An 11,934-nucleotide genomic window follows, 5' to 3' on the forward strand; every position below is an offset into this window, starting at 1 on the left:
GAACGAATGTTTATTTTTTATTTTCTCATGCATTAATTTCTTTATGTATATATTTTTATTAATTTTTAGTGGTGTTTTTTAATCCATTTGAACAAACTACTAGAGCGAAATGCAGTGTTTTAGTTTTAGTTTTTTTTTTATAAACATTCTTTACATTTCCTATCCATTATTTCCTTTGGATATGTATTTATTAATGCGCGAGAATGCTATGTTTGACTGTTATTTTTTATTTTTTTACATTTAGTGTTTAACTATTTTTTATGTATTTTTGTTGTGTGTTTTTTTTACTCCGTTTATTAATTTTATATTATATAGTTTTATATTTATATTATTTATCTCGGGTGAAGTACCGCCTCTAAACGCTGGGTGCCGCTTTGTCGCACTTGATCTGTTCACACGGAAATTACATAGGAAATCCTCATTTTCACTAAAAACAGAAAATAAATGGGAAATTCTGGACTTATGTGGGTCAGTTTGGAACAGTTAATGCTGTAGTAAGTCTGATATGTCCTGAACACTGTGTTTAGTTGAATTTATGCTGAGTTTTTGCTGAGTTTTGAGAGATTAGTGTGAGGCTGTTCAGTTTCGTTTCTCAGTCAGACTCAGGGTTTCTGTAGAAGGACCGCCCAGTTCTCAGCGGAGTAAAGTTAATTTGATATTCGATATTCAGCGGAGATTCGCCTTGACCGCCCAGTTCTCTACCCAACATCCAGCCCAGGCTTCAGTGCAGCAGATACAGCAGTTATTCAGCGCTATTGTTCACAGGATGAACAACAGGAGGAATATAGACACGCTGCCCCCCAGATACTGTAAGGTGGGGCTGGAGTTTGTAGCGTATCTCAATGAAACAAACCGGATAAATATTCATAACAGAAGTTCCCTTCAGCAGATCTACAACACCGAGTTTAAACTCAATCGCAGGTGAGAGAAAGCACCCAGTCTCATACAGTCCCTGTTTATATATCTATGATAATGCATTTAAACTAATAAACACACTAAGCTTCATGCCATCGGGTTTGGTTATCCATAAACTTGGTTATTTTAGCAGATTGATACTAGTTTATCTACCCTACATCTGTAAACTTGATTATTTTAACTGATTGGTACTAATGTGTATACCCTACATCTATAAACTTGCGTATTTTCGCTGTTTGTTACTAGTATATCTACCCTACATCTGTAAACTTTGTTATTTTAGCTGATTGGTATTAGTCTGTCTACAATAAATCTATAAACTTGGCTATTTTAGCTGATTAGTATTAGTCTACCTACCCTACATCTGTGAACTTGTTTTTTTTAGCTGATTAGTACAAGTTTTATCTACTCTACGTTTGTAAACTTGCTTATTTTAGCTGATTATTACTAACCTATTTACCCTATATCTGTAAACTTGGTTATTTTAGCTGATTAGTACTGGTCTATTTACTCTACATCTGTAAACTTGGTTATTTTATCTGATTTGCAATGGTCTATCTATCCTACATCCATGTACTTTGTTATTTTAGCTAATTAGTACTAGTCTATCTACTCTACATCTGTAAAATTGCTTGTTTTAGCTGACTGTTACTAGTATATCTACCCTACATTTGTAAACATGGTTATTTTAGTTGATTAGTACTAATCTATCTGCTTTACATCTGTAAACTTACTTATTTTTAGAGAGGGGGTTGGATCTCTGCCTGACGGGAGACGGGCGGCAGTGGTGGGTCTTCGTGACGTCACCCGCCAGCCACTTTTTCATCGACCCGGCAGTGTCAGGCACGTACCCGGCAGTACTAAAAACTGTCAGGTAGCTTCCTGACAGTACGCCGGCACTACTAAAAACTGTCAGGGGGCTAGCTGACAGTACGCCGGCACTACTAAAAACTGTCAGGGAGCTTCCTGACTGTACGCCGGCACTACTAAAAACTGTCAGGGAGCTTCCTGACTGTACGCCGGCACTACTAAAAACTGTCAGGGAGCTTCCTGACAGTACGCCGGCACTACTAAAAACTGTCAGGGGGCTAGCTGACAGTACGCCGGCAGTTTTAAAAACTGTCATGGAGCTTGCTGACAGTAAGACCGGAGTCAAGCTATCCGCGCTTCGGAAATTCTCAGTCAAGTCATCCGCGCTTTAAATTTAGATGCGCGTATACGTGCGATTTTACGGTAAACAGCCGCGCAGGCGGAGAGCACGCTTAAAAAACACAGAGAACGGGAGACCGACACGTTTCAGTCTATTATATTAATTCAGACATACATTAAGCCCAGAAACGAGAAAAACGGATTAAAATAACTCACCTCACTGTATATTTTGTGCAGTACATTATCTATTTGATTTATTTATACTTAAAATATGCTTTTTTTTCATGATTTTCCCATAATGCCAAAACAGGTCCATTGCCATTTGAAAGAGTATGTCCTAGGCCATGACTCCTGCGAGTTTGGGCAAATTTCACAGTTTTGTTTATTTTATATTAATTACAAAAATATATAGATATAAACATATATATAGTATATGCATATTTAAAATTAAATTTCTTGTGATTTTCCCATAATGCCAAACCAGGTCCACTACCATTTGAAAGAGTCCATCCTAGGCTATGACTCCTGCAAATTTGGGCAAATTTCACTGTTTTGTTTATTTTATCTAATTTTTTTTTTTTTTATGCTTAAAATGACATTTCTCATGATTTTCCCATAATGCCAACACAGTTCCATTACCATTTGAAAGAGTCTGTCCTAGGCTTTGACTCCTGCAAGTTTGGGCAAATTTCACTGTATTGTTTATTTTATTTTAATTTATTTATTTTTTATGCTTAAAATTAAATTTCTCATGATTTTCCCATAATGCCAAAACAGTTCCACTGTTAGCATTTGATGCCAAAACATAGGCTATCACCTCTGCAAGTTTCGGCAAATTTCACTGTATTGTTTATTTTATATTATTATTATTATTATTATTATTATTATTATTATTATTATTATTATTATTATTATTATTATTTTATTCATGTTTAAAATTAAATTTCTCATGATCTCATGATCTCTACAATTTGAAAGAGTCTGTCCTAGGCTATGACTCCTGCAAGTTTGGGAAAAATTCACTGTATTGTTTATTTTATATTATTTATTTATTTTTATTATTCATGCTTAAAATTAAATTTCTCATGATTTTTCCATAATGCCAAAACAGGTCCACTCCCATATGAAAGAGTCCATCCTAGGCTAGCTCCTTGACAGTTTTTAAAACTGCCGGCTTACTGTCAGCAAGCTCCCTGACAGTTTTTAAAACTGCCGGCGTACTGTCAGGAAGCCCCCTGACAGTTTTTAATAGTGCCGGCGTACTGTCAGGAAGCTCCCTGACAGTTTTTAAAACTGCCGGCGTACTGTCAGGAAGCTCCCTGACAGTTTTTAATAGTGCCGGCGTACTGTCAGGAAGCTCCCTGGCAGTTTTTAATACTGCCGGCGTACTGTCAGGAAGCTACCTGACAGTTTTTAGTAGTGCCGGCATACTGTCAGGAAGCTACCTGACAGTTTTTAAAACTGCCGGCATACTGTCAGCAAGCTCCCTGCCAGTTTTTAATAGTGCCGGCGTACTGTGAGCAAGCCCCCTGACAGTTTTTAGTAGTGCCGGCATACTGTCAGGAAGCTCCCTGACAGTTTTTAATAGTGCCGGCGTACTGTCAGCAAGCTCCCTGGCAGTTTTTAAAACTGCCGGCATACTGTCAGCAAGCTCCCTGGCAGTTTTTAAAACTGCCGGCGTACTGTCAGGAAGCTCCCTGACAGTTTTTAATACTGCCGGCGTACTGTCAGCAAGCCCCCTGACAGTTTTTAGTAGTGCCGGCGTACTGTCAGGATGCTACCTGACAGTTTTTAATAGTGCCGGCGTACTGTCAGGAAGCTCCCTGACAGTTTTTAAAACTGCCGGCGTACTGTCAGGAAGCTCCCTGTCAGTTTTTAGTACTGCCGGGTACGTGCCTGGCACTGCCGGGTCGATGAAAAAGTGGCTGGCGGGTGACGTCACGCAGACCCACCACTGCCGCCCGTCTCCCGGCAGGCAAAGATCCAACCCCAACTGTATTTTTAGCTGATTGGTCCTAGTCTATCTACTCTACATCAGTAACGTTGGTTATTTTAGCTGATTAGTATGAATCTATCTACTCTATATCTGTAAACTTGGTTATTTTAGCTGTTTGTTACTAGTCTTAATATCCTACATCTAGCCTATCTACCTTATATCCGTAAACATGGTTATTTTAGCTGATTGGTACCAGTCTATCTACCCTACATCTGTAAACTTGGTTATTTTAGCTGATTTGTAGAAGTCTATGTACCCTACATCTGTAAACTTAGTTAGTTTAGATGATAAGTACTAATCTATCTACTCAACATTTGTAAATTTGGTTATTTTAGCTAATTAGTACTAGTCTATCTACTCTACATCCGTAAACTTGGTTGTTTTAGCTGATTGGCACTGATCTATCTACCCTACATCCATAAACTTAGCTATTGTAGCTGATTGGTACTAGTCTATCTACTCTACATTTGTAAAGTTGGTTATTTTTACTGATTTGTACAAATATATCTACTGTACATCTGTAAAATTGCTTGTTTTAGCCTGATTGGTGCAAGTCTATCTACTCTACATTTGTAAATTTGGTTATTTTAGCTGATTGGTACAAGTTTATCTACCATGGTTATTTTAGATTAATAGTTCCTAGTCTAATTCTCTGAAGCTGACGTGCGCAGAGCTTTTCAGCGGATAAATCCACGCAAGTCAGCTGGTCCGGATGGCATTCCCGGGAGAGTGCTTAAAGCCTGCTATAGAGAACTGGCAGCAGTCTACACGGACATTTATAATACATCACTCTCTCTCTCTGTTGTGCCAGCTTGCTTTAAACTGGCCACCATTGTGCCAGTTCCAAAGACTGCCCACACCACCTGTCTGAATGACTGGCGACCTGTTGCCCTAACCTCCATCATAAGCAAATGCTTTGAGAGGCTGGTTAGGGATATCATCTGTTCCTCACTGCCTGCCACCCTGGACCCACTGCAGTTTGCATACAGGCAGAACAGATCCACTGACGATGCGATCGCCCTGACCCTGCACACTGCCCTCTCTCACCTGGACAAGAAGGACACGTATGTGAGAATGCTGTTTGTGGACTACAGTTCAGCATTCAACACCATCGTTCCCTCGAGGCTCGACGTCAAGCTCCGGGATCTGGGTCTGAACAGCACACTGTGCAGCTGGATCCTGAACTTCCTGTCAGACCGACAGCAGGTGGTGAGGATGGGCAACATCACATCCTCCTCACTGACCCTCAACATCGGAGCGCCCCAGGGCTGTGTGCTCAGCCCGCTCCTGTACTCCCTGTACACCCACGACTGCACAGCCAGACACAGCTCCAATGTCATCATCAAATTTGCTGACGACACAACAATTGTTGGCCTGATCTCAAACAACGACGAATCGGCCTACAGAGAGGAGGTTAACATCCTGGAAAACTGGTGCCAGGAGAATAACCTCTCTCTAAACGTCAAGACCAAGGAGCTGATCGTGGACTTCAGGAAGCAGGAGAAAGCATACTCGTCGATCTCCATCAACGGGACTGCGGTGGAGAGGGTCAGCAGCTTCAAGTTTCTGGGTGTTCACATCAGCGAGGATATGACATGGACAGAACACACCACACGGGTGGTGAAGAAGGCACAACAACGCCTGTACTTCCTCAGACGGCTGAGGAGGTTTGGTCTGAACCCCAGCATCCTCAGGACTTTCTACACCTGCACTGTGGAAAGCATTCTGACGGGCAGCATCACCACCTGGTATGGGAACTGTACTGCTCTGGAGCGGAAATCCCTGCAGAGGGTTGTGCGCACAGCGCAGTACATCACTGGGGTTGAGCTCCCAAACCTTTTGGATTTATACACCAACCGCTGCCTGAGGAAATCCTAAAAGATCATGAAGGACCCGTTCCATCCAAGCCATTCCCTGTTCTCGCAGCTGCCGAGTGGAAGGAGGCTCAGAAGCTTGAAGACCAGAACCAGCCGGTTCCGAGACAGCTTCTTCCCCCAAGCAACCAGGCTGTGGAATAGCCAGTAGAACGGTGTTCTGCCCAACCCACCCCACTGACACCCATACAAACTCTGCACCCTGCACTTTACTTTACACTGCATCTATCAGACTTTCCCATATTATACAGCATTCTGCCCCCTGCACTCCCCACTCAACTCATTCCTTACCTGCACTTACTCATAGCTATACTGTCACATACTGACTACTTCCACACTATCCGCATATCTACATCTGTGCATATCTGTTCTGTGCAATATTTGTCTATAGTGTAAGTTATCATGTTTATTGTAATTAAGTGTATTGTAAATAGTGTTTATACTGTAAGTTATCTGTATGTCCTATTTTTATATATTTTATATTATTTTATTACTCTCTTGTAAATATTATTCTTTGCGCATTGGTGGGAATCTGCACCCAAGTTTTTCACTCACATGTACTCTGTGACGTGACAATAAAATCTTGAATCTTGAATCTTGAATCTAATTACTTCTGTAAACTTGGTTGTTTTAGGTGAATAGTAGTACTAGTCCATTTATATCCATGAACCTGATTGTTATATGTTAGTGCTATTATAAATGTACTATTTCTTTGTCACAGGGATGGTGTCGAAACAAAAGATCCAAAATTCTCTTCAATCCTTTATGCACTCAGACGGAACAACAGAGCTCGGATCACCAAGGACCGAAAGGTTTACTTCACAAATGTAAGATGTAAAAAATATTTTATGCACATATATAAGCCACCTCTGTTATGTATGTTGTAGAAAGTGAGAACAGTTAATATATTGCCTGGACCAAAAAGGTCACCACCTGGATTTAACTGAGCAAATAGGCAAGAGCCTCCCATTGGATCATTACTGCATGGGTGAATACTGTATGTTTCAGCTGCATCAAGTTATTTAACCCTAACTGATGCAGGGAGTAGCTTCTCATGTGTTAAACAACCATGTGGAAAGATGTTTATCTGTTTATTGGCATGCATCAAGCAGAGAAAACATCTAAGGAGACTAAAACTACTAAAATTGGGTTAAGAACTGTCCAACGCATTTTTCAAAAGTGATCGGTGATCACCTAAAAGTTTGGTGAAATAAATTAAAAGGTAGAAAAACAACACTAGAAAGGATACAGTACAGCTCTGGAAAAAAATTAAGAGACCACTTTAGTTTCTAAATCAGTTTCTCTGATTTTGCTATTTATAGGTTTATGTTTGAGTAAAATGAACATTGTTGTTTTATTCTATAAACTACAGACAACATTTCTCCCAAATTTTAAATAAAAATATTGTCATTTAAAGCATTTATTTGCAGAAAATGAGAAATTGCTGAAATAACAAAAAAGATGCAGAGCTTTTAGACCTCAAATAATGCAAAGAAAACAAGTTCATATTCATAAAGTTTTAAGAGTTCAGAAATAAATATTTGGTGGAATAACCCTGGTTTTTAATCACAGTTTTCATGCATCTTGGCATCATGTTCTCCTCCACCAGTCTTACACACTGCTTTTGGATAACTTTATGCTAATCACTCCTGGTGCAAAAATTCAAGCAGTTCAGTTGGGTTTGATGGCTCGTGATCATCCATCTTCCTCTTGATTATATTCCAGAGGTTTTTAATTTGGTAAAATCAAAGATACTCATCATTTTATGAGGTCTCTTTTTTTTTTTTTCCAGAGCATTAGAGTATTTAATAGTGAAAGTAAGAGCATTTCCACCCTCACAATGTAAAGAAAACTGAAGGGATTGAAGGGACTATACAATTGTGTAGCTTTAAGAAAATCACTTATCAGTAAGGATAACTGGGAAAAACAGCCTCAGTTGATTTAATTTGCCATGCATGTCATTGCCCATCCTGCGATGTGAGTATTGTGCATGACACATTGTGCATTGTACAATGTGAAACTCTACTGTGCAACAGGTCAAAACTAGTTTGTAACATTGTGTAGGCCGTGCCCTGATTGGTGTTCTGCTTTGTGCTTCTTTCATAATGTATTGCAGTGCAAAGTCAGATATGTGACTTATATAGTGGAATAAAGTACAGTTATAATAATAATAATAAAAAAAATACATTTACTTCATTACAGTTCACCACTGAATTTACCTTAGTCATGCATGTACTTGTAAAGTGCATACAGTGTGATAATAGTGTAAAAGTACACTCCACTGTTTCTGGTGTCTAAGACAAATAAAAGTTAATTGTTGGAATTTTAAAATCCTTATTAGTACCCTTATTATTAAAATAGCATAGCTGTGGATTAAAATCAATTAACAGTTAATAGTTATGCTTAAAGAGCTAATGTTCTTTTATTTTGAGGTACATTTCAGCTTTAAAAGATATTTTATAGTCGAGTTTGGGGGTGAAATGCTTAGTGTTCGCTTTATAGTTAATAGTGTAGATTTGGGGTGATTTGCTTTTAATTTAGTTTAAAGTTGATATATTTAGGGTGATGTGCTTTCATCTACAATTTGAAGTTAATATATTTAGAATGATGTAGTTTTTAAATTGTCTTTACATTTTTTATAGATTTTGGACTGATATGCTTTTAGCTTATTTTAAATTGAATAGCTTTAGGTGCTGTGTTTGAGTTTTCTGTTCATTTTTAATTTTACAGGATTTTATGTAATGTATTTTAGTATATGTATTTGTATTTGTAGTGATATGCTTTAAACTCATTTTGCTGTTTTGACTTGTCATGACTTTACAGTTAATAATAATAATAATAATAATAATAATAATAATAATAATAATAAACTTTATTTATATAGCATCTTTCATACATATAAATGCAGCTCAAAGTGCTTCACAATAAAATTAAATAAATCAGCAAAATATAAAAGTAATATAAAACAAATAAAACAATTAAAAATAGTAGGAAATAAGACATGTAATACAATATATAGAATACAATAAAAAATAAATGAATAAAATAAGAAAGTATAAGGGGAACAGAACTAGTAAAAAGCTAATCTAAAAAGGAACATTTTTAATAGACTTGGTTGTTTTAGTTTACAGTTTATTTAAAGAATAAAAAGATATTCTATCATATTTATGTAGTGTAAGAGTGTAAGATAATGTGCTATAATTTACAATTTACAGAGATTAGATTAGATTTAGATTTAATTTAATTTACAGTTATTAGATGTATGGATTGTGGTATAGTTTTCAGTTCATTTGCAGATTTTATAAGATAAGAATAAGATAAGAATATATATGTATATATAAAAATGAGTTTCTTTTTGATTTTACCAAATTCAAAACCTCTGGAATATAATAATCAAGGGGAAGATGGATGATCACAAACCATCAAACCAAACTGAACTGCTTGAATTTTTGCACCAGGACTAAGTAGCTTAAAGTTATCCAAAAGCAGTGTGTAAGACTGGTGGAGGAGAACACGATTCCAAGATGCATGAAAAAAACTGTGATTAAAAAACAGAGTTATTCCACCAAATATTGATTTCTGTACTGGTTTGAAAGCTCTGCATCTTTTATGTTGTTTCAGCCATTTCTCATTTTCTTTGAAACGAAACTTAACTGATCTGGGTTTCGGTGCAGAGTGTTGGTCCGCCTCTCTGTTGGTCTCTGTGCAGGTTTGCAGATTACGCAGTGTTTATGACTGCCACTGTATTTGGCACTGCCTGTACACTTCAGTATGAAATATTACCTTTATTCTGTCCTTCTGAACCCGTCAGTTGTGCAAATAAGGAAACCTAGTTCATGTGCTTGTTGTTTGTTTTATAATGTTATATTGCTTTATTGTGTTTATATTGGAACTTCTGGATACATATATCTGTGAATATTATTGTTAAGCTTTCTGTACAATAACAGGGCCTGTGGCTTTATCTCCATTGTATTATTATAGTATATGATTAATTTGGGTAATTTAGTTTGTAAATCTGCTTTATGAGTTTAACATATCATGCAATTAAATGTTCTTTAGTGGTCTGAAGTCGTGGAACGTCTGTCAGCCATTAATCTGCCAGTTTGGCTCTGAATGTCTTGGTGTGTGATGTGTCAGTCTTCATGGAAATTAGTGTCACCTCATCGCCACGTCATCCTTTCTGAGATACAGACAACACACACACTCAAAATATTAAAATCGAGATGTAAAAATACACAAATGTATCATGATGCGTCAGTTTAAAGGGGAAGCAGCTTGTGAGGAAGGCTAAGTATCACCACTGATTCACAGAATCAGTTTATCCCAATTAATTTGATTCAGTTTCCGATTCACTGATGCTGTAATCGTAATAGAAACACTCAATCTAACATTATTAAAATATAGTTTTTACATTAAGAATTAAATTAATTACAGTTTACATGTCCACAACACAAAAACAGTGTACATTCTCACACACTTTCCACACAACTTCAGTATCAGAAAATACCTTAAAAAGCCTTAGAGTTAATAAATTATAAAATAAAATAAATGTGTGGATTGGTATTCTTTTACTATAATGACAAATTGATTCTGCATTTAAGCTGGAATGGAAAACACATTAAAAATGCTCCCTAAATGCATATAATTAATAATTAGACATCTTGTTTAACTACTCTAGCAGGCTCTAGTAACATTAAGTAAAAGAAAAAAAAAACTTGTTGCTAATGTTAGCTTAGCCTCTCTAAAACTATAGGTTGTTTTGGAACTGATGTGTAGACCGGCCATATTTAAGGTGGAACAGAAAAAGTGAAATAGCATAAATTTACAACTATTGTTTAACTAGTCTAGAAGGCTTTAGTAACCTGAAGTGAGAAATAAAAAAAGTGTTACATTAGCTTAGTTGTTCAATTTAGACAATTCACACAGTCTTTTTAATTTGGCTCATATCTGACATCTATCTGAATGGCATGCATGTGTAAGTTTCACTTTAATTCCAGCCAAAATCTCAAGGTATATGAAGGAGTTCAAGCTGTAGCTGAACTAATCACAGAGAATTTGCTCCAGTCTCACTGAAAAGTACACATTATTTATTTGTTCTTTAACTCTGTAGGAGTCTTCTAATATTATTGAAAAAAACTCATCAGTCCAAAACAACATAAAAACAAAAAATAAATCTACAGCTCTGGAAAAAAATTAAGAGACCACTTCAGTTTCTGAATCAGTTTCTCAGATTTTGGCATTTATAGATTTATGTTTGAGTAAAATGAACATTGTTGTTTTATTCTATAAACTACAGACAACATATTTCCCAAAATCCAAACAAAAATATTGTAATTTAGAGCATTTATTTGCAGAAAATGAGAAATGGCTGAAATAACAAAAACAGAGCTTTCAGACTTCAAATAATGCAATGAGAACAATGCAATCTTCATATTCATAAAGATTTAAGAGTTCAGAAATCAATATTTGGTGGAATATCCCTGGTTTTTAACCACAGTTTTCATGCATCTTGGCATCATGTTCTCCTCCACCAGTCTTACACACTGCTTTTGGGTAACTTTATGCTAATCACTCCTGGTGCAAAAATTTAAGCAGTTCAGTTTGGTTTGATGGCTTGTGATCATCTATCTACCTCTTGATTATATTCCAGAGGTTTCTGTATAAATGACAACAATCTAGTGAAACAGTGTTATTCCTGCTACATATATTATTTAGTCAGTTATGTCATTATTTTTGCTCTAATGTTAAGAATGGTCTGCACTGAATTTGTTTTGGGAGTGAAATGTAGCTCAGGGTTTGGCCCTGAGAGAGAGATAAGACAGGGTAAGACTGCTCTGGAATTTATAATGGTGTCAGAGAGCTGTTAGCTCCTCAGGATTCGGGAAGATTAGGGCGTGTCCTGACTGAATAAAATGGTTATGTAATAAGCAGGTATCACAGATCTTCAGCAGTATGTGACTGGTTGCACCATGAACTGTTTTTGGGTTGGCAAGCAGGGAC

The 11,934-nt window shown here is 36.9% G+C and overlaps 1 protein-coding gene across 1 annotated transcript in view; it reads left to right on the plus strand.

Moving 5' to 3' along the window:
* The first annotated feature begins 454 nt into the window (after nucleotides 1–454).
* The window catches only part of LOC103045788 (putative helicase mov-10-B.1), a 41,699-nt gene continuing 30,219 nt past the window's right edge, over nucleotides 455–11,934 (plus strand). Inside the window, exons 1-2 of the mRNA XM_049486024.1 lie at nucleotides 455–921; nucleotides 6,656–6,761. Of these exons, the coding sequence (XP_049341981.1) occupies nucleotides 767–921; nucleotides 6,656–6,761 (261 nt within the window). The 5' untranslated portion in view covers nucleotides 455–766. The remainder of the gene's footprint in view (nucleotides 922–6,655; nucleotides 6,762–11,934) is intronic.

This window comes from Astyanax mexicanus, chromosome 12 (assembly GCF_023375975.1).
Source record: "Astyanax mexicanus isolate ESR-SI-001 chromosome 12, AstMex3_surface, whole genome shotgun sequence".
NCBI lineage: Eukaryota > Metazoa > Chordata > Actinopteri > Characiformes > Acestrorhamphidae > Astyanax > Astyanax mexicanus.